The sequence below is a fragment of the Perca fluviatilis genome, chromosome 4 (genome assembly GCF_010015445.1).
Source record: "Perca fluviatilis chromosome 4, GENO_Pfluv_1.0, whole genome shotgun sequence".
In the NCBI taxonomy this organism is placed as follows: domain Eukaryota; kingdom Metazoa; phylum Chordata; class Actinopteri; order Perciformes; family Percidae; genus Perca; species Perca fluviatilis.
The window spans coordinates 12,087,214-12,106,962 of NC_053115.1; the positions used below are offsets into that span (position 1 = coordinate 12,087,214).

A 19,749-nucleotide genomic window follows, 5' to 3' on the forward strand; every position below is an offset into this window, starting at 1 on the left:
TACTCTAATCTTGACACAGATACACAATGTGCATTACATACCTTGACATCTTGTTTTTACTGTGGCTTAAATCTGGGTCCTGATTGACTGGCCCTTTCTTTGGCCAAAGCCCAAGGCAATTTGGGGGAAACCTGTAATTATCTGGTTAATACTCAACACTGAAAAAACTCCCTGAGGGCATGCAGGGCGGACAAGACAAAGAGAGATGCCTGTTGTCCACACTAGCATGCCAATTCAGGTCAAACAATGATCTTTGTTGGAGACTGAAGCTATTTTAGAGAGGCTGCACTGGCCAATAATGGGCACAGAGGGAATCCCCTTGTGTTGAATGTGTAGAGGAGGCGGCGGCTGCGGAATGTGGTAGTCAGCTGGACATCGATCAAACCCTACTGTCTCTGAAGGCCAAGATAAAGGTTCAGGATTTAAGCTTGATTGAACTCTCCTTGCTGTCTGATTGTTGGAGTAAAACTACCTCTGAAAAAGAAGTATAAACTCTGTTTCTTTCCACATAAGGAAAAGAGAGTTAGGCACTATGTGATGATATACAGTGAAGAATTGTGTTATCATAAGGATGTAGGGAGGTGATTGTGTACTTAACAAATTGCTGTTAACCAGGATTTATTTTTTTATTCAATTTAAAACACAAAAGGAATGGCTGCAGCAGAAAAAACAGAAGAGAGTCAAAAGGTTTGACAGGACATTGTAGACGTACTGCACACTTTAAATGGATAAGCAGTTTATACATTACTATGGGTGTGTTCAGTCAAAGGAAGACATCATGACGAGACCAGGAAACTTAAACATACACACGGTTTCCGAGGGGTCTTAAAAAGTCTAAAAAGGTATAACATTTTAAAGATCAAAATTTTAGGCCTTAAAAAGTCTTAAATTAGCTGAAGTGTTGTGTTCTAGGTCTTAAATAATTTTAAACTGGTCTTAAATTTCCCTACGTCCATGCAATTCTACCACTAATATTCTTACTCTGGGTTGCTTTAATTAAATTTTCATATATTTCTTTTTTACTTTGCAAGTACTTTTGTTAATCTGCATTTCATTTTACTTTTATGTCGTGATATAGGTCTTACATTTCATTCATAAAGGTCTTAAAAATGTCTTTAAAAGTCTTAAATTTGACTTGTTGAAACCTGCAGAAACCCTGAGACAAGCATACATCTCAGAACTCTAAGTGTATTCCTGGCATTGATAGAGAATATGCGTTGGCATCACTTTTTCATGTGGTGTGTACAACGTCTTCACCTCAGTGCCCAAACCCTCTATTGCTACTATAAATTGGGAGAGCTGTGATATTGGGAGAAAACAAACAAATATCTTGAAAAAGTAAAGGACGTGTGTAGGTATGATATGTACAATACACATAATGAGAAAAATCCTAATCATGAGGACTACATAAGAAGAAGTGACTTGGTTTTCCACGTGTTTTTTTAATGAACCAACTGCAGACACTGAATATTTTAGAATATATTAGGGTGTCACATGCATAACTCTGTGTAGTCCAGACAGGCTGTGAATAAAGTACATAATGTTCTGGATATATTCTTTTTCAGATCCAAAATTGCTTGCTTACTGAAATGTGCAAGTACTTAGCTAACTTATGATTATGATTAAATTTATGTTTTCTTCAAATACCAAATCAACAGCACCTATACTAAGGACACAATTTAGCTTTGTCTTAGAATAATTCCTGCTGAATCTTTCACAGTTCAGGCCTGTTGTCTGGCAGTTTGTCAGACGTAATGAGATACAGAAGAACTCACAACACCGGCAGCATACCCTTCCTACTCTCAGTTCATTTGGCTGACTAGCCTGTCTGAACTGGGTTCAGCTGAGCAGTGCTTAGTAAACTCTCAAGAGGGTCACACTCATATGAATATCACTCGCCAAACCACCCACAGAGAGGAGTTCCAGTCTCATGCTTTTAACCTTCTTTGTTTTGAGAAGAAGTTTATCCAAGCCAGAGTGTTAACAAAAAGAGGTTTAAATCTCAAATGATTTTTGAAGTAATGTTATCTTTAAGGTGGAACTACAGTGAAGGATTGATTTAACTTCAGGCTACAGAAGAGTTGACACACTTATAATTTTGTAGAATCATCAATGAAATCTGAATCTCCACTTAAAGCAACACTAAAGCACTTTTCCCGCTTCGGTCCCCCTACAGGTTGGAAGCGGAATTGTCCATTACCGCTGTTTGCCCAGATCGGATAGCGGATCTGTAGTTAGAAAGAGACATAATGAGACATTACGACAGCGGTAATGGACAATTCCGCTTCCAACCTGTAGGGCGACCGAAGCGGCAAAAGTACTTTAGTGTTGCTTTAATCTCAAATAAAACTTACACATAGGGAAATTGAACATTCCAGCAGCTGTGTCGTATTAGATATGACCTCAGGTTTATCGTTAGCTTTGAGAAATACAGTAGAACCCAAAATTGAACGGCTGCAGTCAGTCTAAAACAGCTGTGATGCATTACCATTCAAGAGCCAGCCTCGAAGGTATTCTGTTTTCCATTTCCTAATCTGTTGTGACAGATGTGCACAATCAGAAAAAGGAAGCATTCTTTTCTACTGAGGACATGCAATGTCTACAAGCAATATAAAGACTAAACATATGTGGTCAAATATTGATATTGATTTACATCCAGCGTCCCACATTTAATGCTGTTGATTAACGTTTTTCATTTCAGACACTTCATTTGAACAAAACCACCTTGTGTCTAAATGCACAATACCAAAGTTGTAGCTATGCAAACACTAAGGTGAATAGTATAATCAAAGTTGAATGAGTCACTGAATTATTCAATGAATCATGAAACAACTTTATGACCTTTGTTCCCAATGTTTTATGATTGTCCAAGGTGCTCACATAAGCATCCGTTAGCAGTCAGCAGTCAGAACAGTCCCAGTGTGAGGTCTTTGAAGCTGCTGCACTTGTGTTTATCCTGGGCTGGTCTCTGGTCTTGGTTAGGTCATCAAGCTAAATGAGGAGGGGGGCTAAAAACAGACTCCTTTGTGATTCTGGGAGATTGACACAGCGGGGATACTGTGAACTGATTGTATGAATAGCACGCCTGCTGTGGTTAGTGGCTGAGACCTGTCCAGATCCAGGGTAAGTGTCAAGTCCTTATTTTTAACTCAAGATGAATATTATTCATTTTCTTTTTTATTACAAAAAGACATTTGTTTGGCTGCACTGCATGTGAATGAAAGAAGAAAATTGTACATCTTAAAGCACTCTACAAGTAGCCTGACAAGTCAGACCCACATCAAGATGTTGGGTCTGGGAACTCACCATTGGCAGGGCTCAATCCGAGGGGCGGGATAAACGGTTGTCTTTCAAATTCCCTCTGCACTCATAGCCAACCAGAGCAACGCTAGTTGATAGATTAAACTTTTGACGTATCCGGTCGGCAAAACTCCGAAAACATCTTCCTTTTTTAAGAATGACTTCAGTGCTTAACTCCAAATATTCTAGAGTCGCGGCCAAAGCCGATTCGAAAGACGTCTTCTTCTTCTTGTTTTCAAATAGCAGGGAATTCACGTGGAACCGTCGCAACTCTGCCGTCCTTATGTTAAGCCCGCCCACCGACTCTATACACGATGTGATTGGCCTGACCAGAATTTGGTTTTTCCAGCTCGCAAGCCAACTGAGAGTTGGTAGACTGACCCTGGCTGCAAATTACATTTGCTGCCGCTAGGGTGCGTCTAGATTTCTAGGTTGCTCTACGCTAAATGAGAAAACAAATAATTATATCAAAGAAGTACTGTACCCCTCTATCCAACACCAAACAACACAGTTTGATGTATATTAAACACATTTACCTAGTCTATAAAAAAAATACATTTCTATAGAGAGATTGATGCCTAGAAAGTTTGTACAGACGTTCATGGTTCCGGGGCCATGTACCCCCATGCCTTTGGCGATTCCCTGCCGTTTCCTTTTAGTAAAATGTCTCAACAACTATTGGATGTATTGCCATGAAGTTTTTGTACAGATATTCATGCCCCCCTAATGCTTAAAAAACACAAGGCAACATAAGAAGAAACACGTGAATAATTATGTTAAATTATATGTTGGCAGCCCTCAGATCTCAAAACATCACCTCAAATTCATGCCGTCGGGTTGGTTCACCAAAAATGCTTTAAAGATGGCCTCTTTTCATCTTTAGAAGTTTCCCTGTGTTTAGCTGGACGTCACCCATGGCACAGCTGGTGCTAGAAGAATATCCAATGCAGACATTGGTACATGCAGTAAGCACTAGCACCAAGTGTGCCTCTTGACAGAAGATTGTGTCACACTGTTGCATCTTTAATGTATATGCATTTCTTTGGTCTGCTCTGCTTCTTCCTGTCACTTTGAATAAGATCAGACACTGACCCTGGTCTGCTACAAATATACTTGTTTAAATGAAGCATATCCTGGCCAGACATGAAAGAAGTTCCACAAACTCATGCAGGACAGGACTTAATCATCTCCAGATAAGTTGAGAAGCTTTTGATTCGGCTCAACCAAAATACCCCTCCTGATCCCCTAAAGATGATGAGCCTTTTGTTAAGTGGATGGAATTGTTTGTATTGTTTACATTTTGGTGATTTTTATGTATACTTTAGTTTATTAGAGATTATATTGCCTTTCACTTATACAGGTAGGCCTGCAATAATTCACTGATCCAATACTGTAAGTGCACTCACACAGAAAAGTTTATCACTTTTTCTTCTTCTGACTTTAAAACCGAAGAACTCAGCACAGTGAAGGGCAAAAGGCCAAGAAGAATATTTGTCCTGTCATTTTGCATTTGCAGAGCATTTGTTCTTGATACATTCTGGCCATGTGCACCTTCTTCAAATAAATCAGTGTTGAATTCCATTGAAATTTGTGGTCCGCATTACACACTCATTTTCACACACATTTGACCCAAACTTGCACAGTACACCAAGCCATGAGATGAAAAAAGCCACTCTATTAAGATTAAAACCACCTGCAATAGTATTTAATAACTGCAATGCCAGGACTTTGGTTTAAGGGCAGCTGTTTTAATTATATGGACAAGACAGTCTGTAATGAAAGATTTATTAAGCCTGAATGAATTTTTTTATGATTTATGTGCCTTGGTTGAAAGGTCAATACAATTGTCATTTGAAAGGAATGTGCAGATCACACCGCTCCTTTATTTATGCAATGACATTCATGTTCTGTTAACCTTCATTATATGCACAGCAGTGTTTTTCTTTACTTTCTTTCTTTCTTTGTTGTACAGTTTTGTTTTTTAATCTCTGCAATCCTAGTTTTAGGGTTTGGTTGAGTTCATGTGGTTTTGACACAAAATGAGGTCCAAAAGTATTAGATGCCAAAATCACAAAATAATGCTTTTAACATAGTATTTATCTCTTTCTCAGACAGGAACAGTCTGTAATAAAGTCAAACTGTATCATCTACATATGCACTTTACTTTGATTTATTGTCTATTTTAATGTTGTGTAGTTGCTGGTAGATGTGTCCTAGACAAAACTTAAGCTAGAGTCTCACAGTCTATATAAATATTAAAAATATTATTCCACAAAGCTCATCTCACTGACCACCACCTCGTCTTGTTCTCCAGAACCCAGAATCTCTGGACTCGTCCATCCAGGGTGCACTCTCGGCCCTCTTCCCGCCTTTCGAGGCCACAGCGCCCATCGTCCTCAGCCAGCTGTTCCGCACCATTGAGGAACGTTACCAAGGTGATGCGTTACAGTGTCTGCTGGACTTCCTCATCCCCTCCAAACACCTGCTGGAGAGTGTCCAACAGGCAGCATGTGTGAGTATCAATATATCTCAGTGGATACATATGCACTCACACACTTTTTCCTCTGCTCTCTCTGTATGCTGCAATAATAAAACACACAGACATAATACACAAAGCTCAAGTTCAGCCCACAGGGTATCTCACTAACTCCATGCTGACATCATACTTCCTGTTTACATTCCCCAAGCCCCAAAATTATGGGAACTGTAGTTACAAAACTTAGAGCTACTTATATCCCAAATAGGAGTAGGACAAAGAATAATAATTAGAGTGACATACAATACATTAATATTAATATTATTGTGTTGCTCTATCAATATTATTTTGACATTACTAAGGCTCAGGATGAGGCCCACTGACATTGTTCTTACATACGAGCACTGACACTCTCCTCTATCCATTTATATACCGTTTGGGGCAGTGGGTTATGGCGCAGTTGTCTATGCATTCCATAAATAAAGTTTATATAAAACCATAATACATTTTTAAGCTACAGCTTAACTTGTTTATACTGTGTTGTACAGTATACAGTGTATATACACGCACAGAAACACAAGTGAGATAATGTACTGTAGATAACTTAGGTTTTAAAATAGGAGGCAAAATAAAAGTACAAAGAAATTGCGGGGGGGGGGGGATATATCAATGAAACTGAAATTAAGAGCAAATTAAAACAAAATGACACTAAAAACTACTTTTGTTTTTTCAGGCTGGGTACTCTGATGTGGTTTTCCGCTGTGAGGGCTGGCCTCTGTGTCTCCATGATAAAACCGTCATCCAGTTAGCACCTGTGAACCCTTTGCTGCTGCGTCCTGGAGACTTCTATCTACAGGTGGAACCTTTCGGGGACCAAGCGGCTCGTGTTGTCCTCAAAAGTCTTCTGGAGGAGGGTTGTCGAGAAGTGGAGGAGACCCCCGTCCCTGAGACTTCCTACCCCTGCATCTTCACTGAGGAATGGCTGCACGACATCAATGAAGGACGCCATGGAACGCCTCTGTCACGCTGCTTGCTTTGCACAGATCAAGGAGTAATCAAATTGCCCTGGGCTGAAATCGCCATCCCAGAGTTTTTAGACAAGCCTAAGATCATGCCCACTTATCGGGAAGCACCTCCTGAGCCAAAACAGATCTCAGTTCCCTCTCATTTTAGCTCCTCCACCCTCCCGATGGAATCCATTTTTCTACCTGCAAAAGACAGAATGCCTGCATCTTTGAGACCTGTGGACTGTTCTTCCAAACTTGTCAAAATGGATTATGAAAAACGAACCCCCAAATCACGCTCCAGACCTGTGGTGAAACCTGTGGGTTGGGTTTCTCCTAATACCTGGGACAGTCGCAACTATCGAGAGATTGAAGGTGATTATGTAGACCTGGTGGATATCGCCAAAGGGAAGGAGTTTGTGGATAAACAGAGAGGCAGCCATCCAAAACCACCCAATTCAGTTTTGTTCAAACCTGTCAGGCCACCGCCACCAGTACCTCTGGGGAATATTGTTCCCTGTGGACACACACTTCAGTATGCAGAGGAGCCATGTACGCCATGCAGCCAGAGAAAGCTGGGGCATGAGCCCACTGAGCAAGACTTAAAGTCTAGGTACAGAGACTCGTATGTGGCAGCACTGAGAAACCCAGTCGCTTTTGAGAGGGGGAGTGTAGACCTCCTGGCTTCCCTGGAGGAAGTCAGCCTTTGTGAAGAGGGAGAGTTGAGATCCAAGGGTGCATTTGACGCTCAAAGAGACAAACGTAGAAACTTTTGTAACCACTGTAATAAACCTGTGATAAGTAACTCTGAGCTCTGTCAATACGGACACTGCTGTGAGCCAACACCAGAAAACTTTGCATCTCACCAGAAAGACCTTCCTACAAGTTCTGAATCCGAAAACCTAATGAAGGAATCACCCATGATTTTGAAATCAACCCCTGGTTTAAGCCATAGTCACAAAGTGCAGATGAAACTTATTTCCCACCAATCAGGACATCATGCTAGTGAGCATCTGGGATCAGATGGTGACATTAAACCCAATCAGAAAGGGGAGGTTTTGAAATCATCAGGAAAACACAAAGTTAAGGTTAGGTCTCTGTCCACTGTGTCAGAGACTTCTAAAGGGAGTCCACTTCTCTATAAACTCAACAACAGGAGCCACAGTGATATCTGCCCTGAAACAATCACCAGCGTAATGCAGTGTAAGAAAGGTGAACTGGTGGATCAGGTCACTCTGAAGCTGACGTCCCCTAAAAAAGGTAAGCAGAGTAGGCAAATTAAGGCTGAACGTTCAAACGACTTTCTTGATACAATCTTTTGTTATCTTTTCCTTCCCTCTGTCCTTTTTACACCTCCACCCACACACAAAGTGTGTTATTACTGCATATACACAACCGTTTATTATGATCTGTTGGTCAATGCTTGAAGGACCACTGAACATTTACGCCAAACAGAATGATTGAAAATTGACCGTGACCTCACTGGGAGCATGAAGAAAGAGGAAAGAGGTTTAAAATGTCAAAGATCAGGCTTGAGTATGATCTTCTCCCACTGCTCTCTGGGTTCTTTGGCAGTACGGCTACATTCACGCTATTCCCATCACCAAAGGAGTGAACGGAAATAGCATGCCGGACCGCAATGAAAGTGAGGGCCTGAACCCATTGGGTAAAAAGAAAGAGCAGAACATTCCTCTAATGCAGAGAGACAGCATGACATGCAAGAACGAGGTTTCTGTGTCCCCTGCACCCGCTGGCATGCACCCTCATGCCCTCAGAGGGGCATGTTGAGCTCTTGACTGGAGACAGGCTTGTCATGGACTATTAAAGCAGCAAAGAGAGAACACAGGCAAGGCTTTGTTGGCCCTAAGGAGAGGCCAATTAGGATATCTGAAATCAAAGCCAGGCTTAGTATGCAGTTTGTTACAGAGACCATGTCCAGTGTTTAAAGGCTGTCTGTACACAGCTGTACAGCTGCATCCATGTTGATAGGGGACTGTTAAGATTTATGGATGAAGAACTAATTAATTACTGTTGGTATAAAAAACAAGGGGGAAAAGATTTCCTGACAGAATAGAAAGTTGGCGAAAGTTGAGAGTTTAAAGGAAATATTAGCGCTGTCTTAGAAGAACGTCCTCAAGAGACAGTTGATGGATTAAACAAAATCAAATTATGAGAAAGAAAATACACGCAATCTAACTTTTTTCTTGCAATTGTCAATTGCATTACTTTGGTTTTCTTGATTTTTTCAAACTAATGTTTGTTTTACTGTCATGCAGACTCCCAGTCAAGTAGGAGTGAAACTCCCTCCACTGCAGATGGACCAGACTCCAAACTCCATAACTCGGAGCTAGACAAGCCATCTTCTCCACAAGTTCAACTTCCTCCTGACACTCCCCAGTCTCCACAGACCAAGGAATCAGGTTTCAAAGGCATCGGTGGTCTGCTTGAACTGGGCATTATTACTTTGCCAGGTACTTGATTTCTGAGCATTCACCCAAAAAATGTCTTCTGTATGATGTCAGTATCTCAAAAAGTCCCTAATGTTATACTGTACTTTTGTAATTTTTGTACTTTTGTCATCAAAAACTTGACTTTGAATCAGAAAAATCTGAATCATATTTATTACCAAACCAAATTATTTACATGCAAGGAATTTGAAGGTTACTCTTTGCACCTTTTAAAAAAACATAAAAAAACTATGATTTTTCACCAACTTTTTTCTCTGTCCTGTAAACCCTCAGGCAGCAGGGACCGGACAGGCAGGGCAGTGGTGGAGGTCCATGGGGACAGAAAGGCCTGGATGTCCCCTCTTGTGTCAACCCACACTGTCTGTGAACTACTACTCTACTTACACTCCATACCAAGGTATACTGAAAGCGATGACTATTAGATATCTGTGTATCAAAAAAATCAAACAGACCAAATTCTGTAATTGAGAGGCCCAATACTGGGTGGTGAGCCCCTCAGTTACCCAGAAATATGTTGTTGTTAGCATATTGGGTAGCTCCAATGTATGCTGGTATGTAATAAGAGGTCTGACCACTAGAGGGCAGCATATACCATTTGAAATATCTCCAGTGTTCAGCACAGGCTTTCAATAATCTGATACTTTTTTTTTTTTTTTTTTACATCCAGACTAAGTGATGCCTTTGTATAGTTACTGTTTTACAATGAATAAAACGATATTCTATGCAGAATCACAACTATATGAACTGAACAATTCTGCCTCGGTAGTACTTTAAGATCAACTGGCAGGAACATTGACCTGAGCTGACCTCTGTCAAATGACGATGTCAATACTCAAAGGTCTAATAGCGAACACTTCAACAGTGTTATATGGTAACACTGGTTTAATGGAGTCTTTGAAGTTCAAAAAAGCCATTCGAGATAGCTTGGCCTTCTTCTGTCCCCACTAAAGAGTCATACCTCAACAGGCTCTGGTCAGGCTGGCTGCCAACTGTCTGGTATGCAGCGCCTTGCTAGAATTAGCAGCCATGTCTGATGTAGGCTCACACAATAGTAACCCAAGAAGAGGCCATTAAGAGGGGGGTGTGAAGACGTCAAAGTGTGGAAAAGGATGCATGAAGAAGGAGTGAGTGTATGTGTGTGTGTGTGTGTGTGTAAGGGGGGTGTCAGAGAGCGATTAAATAAAAATACTTTTTTGAGAAGTGGAATAAGTAAATATGCCTAAAAGCCTTTAATCACACAAAGGCCATGCTGATGTGAAGAAGTTCCGTTGTGCCCTAACACGTTTCAATGTTTTGGCAGGAAAGAAGTTCAAGAACTAGGAATGACTTTGGTCATCAATGCCAGGAAGAAGCCTCCTTTGCTTCACCTCTACAAAGCTCTGCTGATGGCCCAGGTTAAAACAACAGACCTGCATGCACAAGTCTGAATCAACAATGCCTGCACTCACCCAGAAACACTCACACACGTCACGAGATGCTGACAGATGTCAAATTGTCACGTTCCTTGATTCGCAGATAAGTCATTGTGTGTCTGAATGTATGACACACAAACACTGAGTAACACAAATTGTGCAAGTTTTTGTTTTGTTAGCAGTAAAGAAATGCAGCAGGGGGTGCAATCTCCATTTTTATCAGACACACCGTGACACACTGTAGGCCTGTTGTACTTAACCTTTCTAGTCAATTGAGAGGGAAGGTCACTGATATAGTACACTTGTTGTTTTGCGTTGACAATCATTTATCTCAAATATAAATGATCAGAGCAACTAGTGCAACGTATGTTGAATTAAAACAAATAACAGTCTGACCTAATGTTTTGTAGTTAACTTACTGACTATGTGCTACAGGAGCAAGCTCTCCATGCTGTCCACAGTATCGTGATGCTGGTGGATAAAGAGACTTGTCCTCGACCTGAAAAACAGCCTGGTTTACAGGTCAGAAATGAGAAACACTTCCATGTACTCCTTTGCTCTCTTGATTCAACGCGAGATGAGTGGTACTTTTAATTCATGCCTAACCTTGCCTTTGGGTTTGTCTATAAGATGGACATAGTGACTTCTATGAAAGCCCTCAACAAGACAGTTGAAGCTTCCCAGCTGACCCCTGACCTGGGAGGGACCTTTAGGTACAGTCATACCGACTGGCTGCAGTTCCATCAGGTACTGAACATTCACTTACATCCCACACTCTCTTTTCTAAACTGTGGAGTTTCCCACATTCAGAGGAGACGGCTGTTCAACCACAGTTCACCAAATGGGGATGACTCGTTATCCACACAGCCACACCAAACATTCATCATCTCTGTTGTTATTGCCACATTTAGCTTTGGTTTTTAAATGGAGGGAGGATGGGGTCACACGACGCGAAGGCCCTATACAAATGATTAATTAGATTATTCATTATAGTGTAAATTACTGACCGTTAAGACGATACAGTATTTTTTACTGGTCATGTAACACTGATCAGTACAACCCTCACTGGCTCCACTACCAAAAGCTGGTTGTGTGTGTAATATAAGTTTTTACAGTAGCTCATATAAACTATACAGTATTTCAGCATAATTTAATGGGAATGGGCATATGATGACTGCAAAGAAAATGTGGAGGTATTTTTAGGATGCATTAAAATATCCAAAACCCAACACCCCCTTTCTGTCTACATTTCCCTTGTTTGTTTTGCACATTAGGGCATTACATCAGGCTAGAGGGTCATAACTTGATTAACTGGCTAGGAAAGCAGACAATACACAACATACCTAACATTTTTCTGCCCTTCCTCATTTTTGCATTTGTTTGTGAATTTCTGGATAATTATTCATCTTCTGGCCCCTAAAAATAAAACAAACTGAGAAAGAAAAAATTATTATTCGGTTTAATGGGTCACAATTCGTAGACATAATGCAAACTAAGGGGCCACAATCGAAAAAGGTTGTGAAGCAGAAGCACTGATGTAGATGGTCCAAGACCCATTGTTCAGTATGTCTGAGGTCCCTGCCATAGCTAGCAGCACACTGACGGCAGTCTCCTGTGTTTGTAGCTAATAAGCACACCTCAGGATGGTACTGCCTGTGGTGATCGCTGTAGGCAGCAGATGGCAGAGATGTAGTGTCTCTTCACCTCAAGCCTCTTGTGTTCATTACGACGTATTAGTTTTTCACTTCCAGTCTTAAATTGAATTTATTTCAGAGACTGGTTTCTTTCATGACTGACCTGCGAGGGTCAGACAGCTTGTTGCAGAAGGCCATCAAGAAAGTGGATGGCAGCAAGAAGATGGACTCTGCCCAGGTAGAACATACATTTTCATAGTGTGACGTAATGTAATCAGTGCACTGCACATTTTGGAGCAGGTCAGATGTGTTGACTTTGCTTTTGCTTTTGCTGCTACAGGAAGTACAGCAATGCATTCAGGAACAGAGGGCCTCAATGAAAGAGATGCTGGAGGACATTCGACTGGTAACTCTGCAAAGAGAAGGAGGAGCCATACTGGCCAGAATGAGGAGGGAGGAGTTCAGATTTCCACAGTCTGAGGACTATAGGTATCAAATAATGAATCTACTTACAGTATGTTCTCCTTCAATCAGTACACTGAAAGACATCCCAGCAACATCTCTCAGTGTTTTAACCACATTAACCACACACTGAAACAAATCAATAATATATAATAATATAACACTGCCGTGGCACACTGTGCAGTATGATTAGTATTATTACTTTATGGTTCTGTTAAAAATTCATTTGAATATTATATATATAATATTATATTTCTTAAACATTTACAGATGATTATCATATATACACATTTACACTAGACTTGTTTGAAATCAGCAGTATGGCACCACAATTTATCAATAATAGCAAGTGGGCATTTGTGTAGTTATCATGCACTCCATTTTACAGCCTTAATGAACTTATTTCTTACATAACCTATTTAAGTATTTGCAAAAACTCAAATAATATATGATAGAACAAGTAAGGGATAATCTAGAGCAAGGCGGTCGTTATAGCGAATACAACCCAGACAGGGTGATCAGGACCCCTTAAACACAATGTTGCAATGTAACTAATTGGTTGTTGTCCCTTTGGCTGAAGTTACTGCGTAGCGATCATAAAGTGTTTGATTTACCGATAGGCGCTCACCAGATCTTTCTGCCGTTGCCTGTATTGGAGGACAGGACTTGCTCCACGTTTTCCCACTTTTTGCCACAGCTGATAAATTAACCGGACTGCTTTCAGCGGATTGATGGCTGTCCTCAAGAGTGATCAGAACTGCGCCCATGGCATGCTCTGCTTAGCATGCAACGGTCTGTTATAGACTACAGTACTTAGCAACGGTCTTTTATAAAGAATTAGCAGACCGCAAAATGCTGTCGGATTTAACCAAGCCGTCCAATAATATAATAATAATGTCTGTGTAGAGGCTAAGCCCAAGCTTTAAGCCCCTGAGGTGCTGTTCCACGGGTAGAGTAATTGATGCCCTTTTTACCTTTTTGATCATTGAAAGTCCAAATCATATTTGCAGTTAAAACCTTTGGTTCCCTTTATTTCGATGAGATCTTAGTTGGGTTTCCAGACAAATCACTGCTTGTTTGTATGCTTGTGTTGTGTTGTGGTGTTGGTGTGCGTGTGCGTGTGTGCTTGTGGTCAAAACTGTATGTGCTTCCGGGGGTTGCACCAGAGGAACCAAATATCAGTTCCTATTTATACCAAGGGCACTAATTGGCTCTTACAGTCTGTAACACCTGTAATTTTCTGAGGTGATCCTAACTTAACGATGGTGCATTTACCCCCTCTTGAAAAATACAGCCGATACTTTACAATGCATTTCAATTTTTTCATGTTTGTTTCACCGTCCTTGCAGAGATGCTCTGGAGTCAGTGACAAGTCTGTATAACCAGGTGGAGGAGAAACTCCACACTCTGGTTATGAGATCAAATGAGTCACTGCAGCACCTCGGGTTCCTCTTCAGGCTCAGAGAGATGGAGGCCAAAATTAGCACGGTAATATTTCAGTCACTTCACAACATTAAAGTCTACAACATTAAAATCTACAATACAAGTTGAAACAGCTAAAATTAATTAATGTGGTGTTGTACACAGGGAGATGAAAGTTACTTTCCTTTTGTACATTTCCATTATTGTGACTGTTTCTCAAAAATGAAATATGTAAAGCTACGCTCACAGTTTTGCCAAGCTATAAACCAACGTTATATCTTGCAGGCCGGGCTGTGGTTCAGTGCAGAGGGGGAACAGAGACTGAAGGATTCTTACACTACAGACGATCCCCTGGTGTGCACTGAAAAGGCCTTGCAGCACTTTGATGTGTTCCTCACTCAGTCTAAGGTACTATGGGAAAATAACAAAAGGAGTTTAAAACTTAAGAAAAGTTGCCCTTATTTGGCTGTCTGTGTTTCTCTTTACATACTAACTGTATAACTGCATACTACTTTCATTTTCCTAAAGTTGAAAATATTTAAATTACTGCACTGTTAACAGTAAACAGTAGATCAGAGTCTCGCATAGAGGAGGGGGAAGGAAATACAAGTTCCACTTGACAGCTTATCATTCGTTACAGGAGAAACAACAGTACGCCTTGATCCTGGTGGCGGAGGCAGAGGAAGCTGTTGGCACAAGTGATTCTAGTCCTGCAACAGATGTTTTTCGGACTCTGGTCAGCACTTTCAAATCCAATGTGGATGATTTTATGTTGCGTGCAGAACAGAGGCACAAAGAACTGGAGACACTGGTGCATGTGTACCGCTTCTGTGAACAGGTTTGGGTTTTGTCCTTGCACCATACTTTTTCACCCAACTGACATTTGTAATGTAAGCCTCTTTCTTTCTTCGCTTGCCTTTTGTCTACATATTTCTGACTGATTTGTGTTAACCTTTAAATCTAAAATGGTGACTTCACTTCTCTCTCTGTCTCCCTCTCCCTCTCTCTCTCTCTCTCTCTCTCTAGGCTTCTGCCCTGGCCAAAGAATGCATTCATTCTTTGGAGCAGGTAGAGCAGGGGTGTTATTCAGCTCAGGCCCTGAGCACACTTCAGATGTATGAAGAGAGATTAGGTGGTGAATTCTCCACCCCGCACTTTCAGGCTCTAAAAGCTAAGGCCTGTGCCGTGGGATCAGGGGCCTTGGGGGTGTTGAGAGTGTGGAATGTAGCCTGGGTCCAGTGCCAAGAAGTTAGGCAGCGTCTTCAGGAGAAGAAGGAGAAAGGCGTAGATAAGAACCAGATCCAGCCGACCACAGCTGCAAACCCTCAGGGAGATGATGTTGGAATGGAGAAGGAGGAGAAAAGGCATGAGGAGGGGGTGCATGAATGCTTCCTGACCCAGCAGCCAACCTCTCAGAAAGAGTTGGTCAGTATATCAGAAAGTGAAGGAGAAAGCACCACTGCTGCATGCTTCAACCACCACTTAAAACCTGACTTGAAAGCGAGCGAGAAAGGAGGATCTCAAGTGCAGAAATTACCTGAAGCAGCCGTTACAAATGAGAAAGTGACAAAATTCTTTCCACAAAACATTGACTGTCATCCAGAAGCCAAAGGGAGGCCAAGAGAGCACCACAGTGAAGCAGATTTGAGGAGCTCAGACTCAGTTGAAAGGGGCGATGACTTTCCATCACATCAACTGTTGGGCCGGTCCCTGAGCGAGGGCTCATGTGTGAGCTCTCATTTGACGAGCATTTCTGGCTTTTCACCTTTGAATGTAAGCCACAGACACTGTCAGAATGAAACCCAGCCACTGGAACTAAATCTGCAGCCTGTCCAAAATCTGCCCATTTCCCATAATGAGAGTTTACAGTCAGGAAACCTGAGCTGCAAAGAGTTATGAACACAGAAAGATGTGAGACTCTGCCAACAGAAATTTAAAAAATTTTTAAAAAATTTTGGAAAAAATTAGCAAAATTTTTAAGAACTGCAAGGAGGATCATGGAGGAGCTGCTGTCCACAGAGAGGGAGTACGTGAAGGCTCTGGGTTACGTTCGAGAGCACTACTTCCCCGAGCTGGAGAGGCCTGACGTCCCTCAGGACCTCAGGGGCCAGAGGGGGAACATCTTCGGCAACTTAGAAAAACTCCACGACTTCCACCGACACCATTTCCTTAATGAGTTGGAGAGCTGCGTGAATGAACCCTTCAGAGTGGGACGCTGCTTCCTCCGACATGTAGGTGTATTGAGAGCGCACAGAAGTATTGAATATGAATTACAGTCTGCAAGTGGGGTGCACCTGAGTAATTGCTGTTTCCATGACCCTTCCAGGTTTAGGCAGATGGGGGTCTGTGTTATGTCAAGTAATGGTTTCCTGTTTTGAACCAAAACCGTGATAATTAAGCATAATCGATTGCTAACAGAGGCCCTTCCAGATGTGTTTTTACTGATGTGATGTCTTTAATGCTTCTAAGGAATTAACTGCTTAAGTGATATCATTGAACCCATTTATTGGAAATAAAGAGTATGTGGCTCATACAGCTGTGTACTGCTATGATAGTCTGCATTTTATGTGGTGCTTGCATTTCTTTTGTTGGCGATTATGCTGATGACTAATGGTCTTTATTTATTCCTTTTATTTTAGAGAGAGAGCTTTGCTTTGTATGCCCTTTATAGCAAGAACAAACCACAGTCTGACAGTCTTCTCATCAATCATGGACAGGCTTTCTTCAAGGTGAGAACCACTGCCAGCCTCCCTATGCTCTTCATTCTCTCATTCTCTCTTCTCAAAACCACATCATGACTTTTCTTACACAAGAGGGGAGAGAATGGTTTATTGTAACAAGATCGGAGTCTATGCTAGCAGCTCTGTGAGGCTGTACTTTGACAGAGCAGTGCTTTGAGCCTTATGCCCAACGGTGCCTTCCAGGCAGCGCTGCCTGGAAGGCACCGTTGGGGGCAAAAAACACAGATAAACGTACAGACACCCTAGAGCCAAGCTGCTAGCATGGCTAATAAAAAGAAATGACCAAATAAATACGTGCTTGTCAATACACTATTTTAGATCTGTTGGATGCCTTCTAATCTACTTAATATTAGCGTGTTCTCCAACTCAGCGTTAGCATGATCCTGATAGCTTTAGTCATACACTGCTGCAGGTTCACTAAGCACTCTGTCTCTCCTCATACACCAGCAAAAGCAGCTGAAACTGGGGGATAAGATGGACTTGTGGTCGTACCTGCTGAAGCCCGTGCAGCGGATCAGTAAGTACAGCCTGTTGCTGCAGGACATGATGATGGAGTGCGGTCCGGGACAAACCAGAGAGATGGCTGAGGTCAAGGCTGCCCTGGAGGTCATCCACTTCCAGCTTCGCCACGGCAACAACCTGCTGGCCATGGACGCCATCCACCACTGTGATGTAAGACAGTTTTCTTTCTTTTAACTTTTGTGTCATTTTGTAAACCGAAATATAAAGCAAGATTTCATGTCTTATAGGACATGGATATACAGGTATGCTGCACAGATATAGTATGTACTTTAACGTGATAAGAATAACTTATCACACTCTCATCCAGCATTAAGCAACATCATTGGAATCTCGCCTGCGATGGGGATCGCAGAGTAGGGAAACAGGTACTTTGTCTTCCTTGAATAAAGGATGATGTGTAGTGAGGGAGAAGAGTAATGTTCTGGGAAGGAACAAAAAAATATATCATCCTTTCCATGGAATGCAAAGGGGAGTTGTGTTGTGTGAGTGGGATGATAGCCTGGAGCTCCATTATCTGGAGAGCAGAGATAGAGGGAATTAAGCTGGATTCCTAGGAATTGTTTCGGGTAGTTTATGATTGTTAGGCCACTGTTACATTGTCAGAAATAATAAAAAAGTTCATATTATTTTGTACTGATGTTCACTTTAATTGCATGATTAGTGATTAATGATTGATTGATGATAATCAATTATTTCAAATATGCCATTATGTTTAATGTTACCAAGTCTGTATGTTTGTTTGACTGTGTCTTTAGAAGTGTACCTGTTATTTTAGGGAGCAAAGGTGGATTGTATTGGACTGGAATTGTACAGTTAAATTAAGTGATTTCTTCTTTCTGGTGCATTATTGCTGACTACAGTACATGACCCCCAGACTCTCCTTTTGTGTTCGGCAGGTTAATCTGAAGGAGCAGGGGCAGCTGATACGCCAGGATGAGTTCTTGGTAACATTCAGGAAGAAAAAATGTTTACGCCACATTTTCCTCTTTCAAGAACTCATTCTCTTTAGCAAAACCAGGAAGACTGATGTAGGAAATGAAACATATGTCTACAAACAGTCATTCAAGGTACACACATTGCAACACACACAATTCCATGTGAAGTTCAAATGTATTCATGTGTAAGAGAAGTACCAGTAAATTAAGAAATAGCAGCACTAGAAGGCATTAGTAATGCCACCACTTCCTCCTTCCAATAAGTCACTAACAAATATTTCCTCTTTTACCGTAATACGTTTACTTGTCATATACACAGAAAATGCAGTTTCCTTGTCACAACTTGAGAAAATTTCCAAATCACATTGATAGAGGGAAAGACTGGACATGAACATTTTGACCCCACGCCACACATTAGAATAAATATTTAAAAAATATTTGAATACTATGATATGTTATTTATAGAAGAAATTTGTTAAATTACGTTAAGGAAATGTAATAATGTCTTTTGTGTCTGTGTTTTGCCAAACTTCTTGTCATATTTTAAACTACCATTTTTAAAGATCAGCTTTTCTTCGTTTACATTTAGACGTCAGATGTAGGCATGACCCAAAACAGCGGTGACAGTGGCCTGTGTTTTGAGATCTGGTTCAGGAAGAGAAAAACCCAGGACACATACACACTTCAAGCAGTCAGCCGGGAGGTGAAGGACGCCTGGACCAAGGACCTGGAGCGGATCCTGTGGGAGCAGGCAGTACACAACAGAGGTACCAACAAATGCACACAGACACATAGCTAATCAAACACGGTTGATGCTCTGATTACAGATTGTTTGCAAGCGGTGTCCCCAACATCATCACAGCAAAGGTTATAAGGTTAAAGAACTTTCTTCATGCTAATATACTGTATATACAGTACATTATCAGAATCATATGGTAACGTGTGAGGAAAATGTCATAGAGACTCATTGATAGAGGCTGGTATATTCATAATATTAACATTTGCACTGCATTTCAATTGTCAGTGTGTATTCAACTTGAACATGTTTTAATGCCATTTCTTAAATTTGTAATGTTCTTAAACTAATGATTTCACGTTTTTGTAGAGGTCCGTATGCGTATGGAGTTCATGGGTATTGGAAACAAGCCTTTCATGGACATCCAGCCCAGTGATGCAGCTATCAACGACAGAGCCGTCAACTATGTACTGATGGGAAGAGGTAAGCAAATACTGCCAGTTAAACAGGTTTACTTTTAGTTATTCATTACTTTCATTTTAGTCAGTGGACATTGTGATAGTTTTCTATCACTCTTTGGTTCTTCTGGCTTTTCCCATCTTATAACACTTTCTCTCATAAAACTTATTCTCACCTG

At 41.2% G+C, this 19,749-nt stretch overlaps 1 protein-coding gene across 1 annotated transcript in view; it reads left to right on the forward strand.

Moving 5' to 3' along the window:
- LOC120557971 (pleckstrin homology domain-containing family G member 4B-like) overlaps positions 1 to 19,749 on the forward strand; it is a 30,737-nt gene that overhangs the window by 6,109 nt on the left and 4,879 nt on the right. Inside the window, exons 2-20 of the mRNA XM_039798726.1 lie at positions 5,615 to 5,812; positions 6,510 to 8,040; positions 9,057 to 9,251; positions 9,522 to 9,645; positions 10,549 to 10,642; positions 11,096 to 11,182; positions 11,291 to 11,407; positions 12,434 to 12,532; positions 12,635 to 12,783; positions 14,106 to 14,244; positions 14,464 to 14,586; positions 14,819 to 15,016; positions 15,205 to 16,046; positions 16,160 to 16,409; positions 16,818 to 16,907; positions 17,367 to 17,591; positions 18,338 to 18,508; positions 18,966 to 19,143; positions 19,482 to 19,595. Coding sequence (XP_039654660.1) covers positions 5,615 to 5,812; positions 6,510 to 8,040; positions 9,057 to 9,251; positions 9,522 to 9,645; positions 10,549 to 10,642; positions 11,096 to 11,182; positions 11,291 to 11,407; positions 12,434 to 12,532; positions 12,635 to 12,783; positions 14,106 to 14,244; positions 14,464 to 14,586; positions 14,819 to 15,016; positions 15,205 to 16,046; positions 16,160 to 16,409; positions 16,818 to 16,907; positions 17,367 to 17,591; positions 18,338 to 18,508; positions 18,966 to 19,143; positions 19,482 to 19,595 — 4,924 coding nt within the window. The remainder of the gene's footprint in view (positions 1 to 5,614; positions 5,813 to 6,509; positions 8,041 to 9,056; positions 9,252 to 9,521; positions 9,646 to 10,548; positions 10,643 to 11,095; positions 11,183 to 11,290; positions 11,408 to 12,433; positions 12,533 to 12,634; positions 12,784 to 14,105; positions 14,245 to 14,463; positions 14,587 to 14,818; positions 15,017 to 15,204; positions 16,047 to 16,159; positions 16,410 to 16,817; positions 16,908 to 17,366; positions 17,592 to 18,337; positions 18,509 to 18,965; positions 19,144 to 19,481; positions 19,596 to 19,749) is intronic.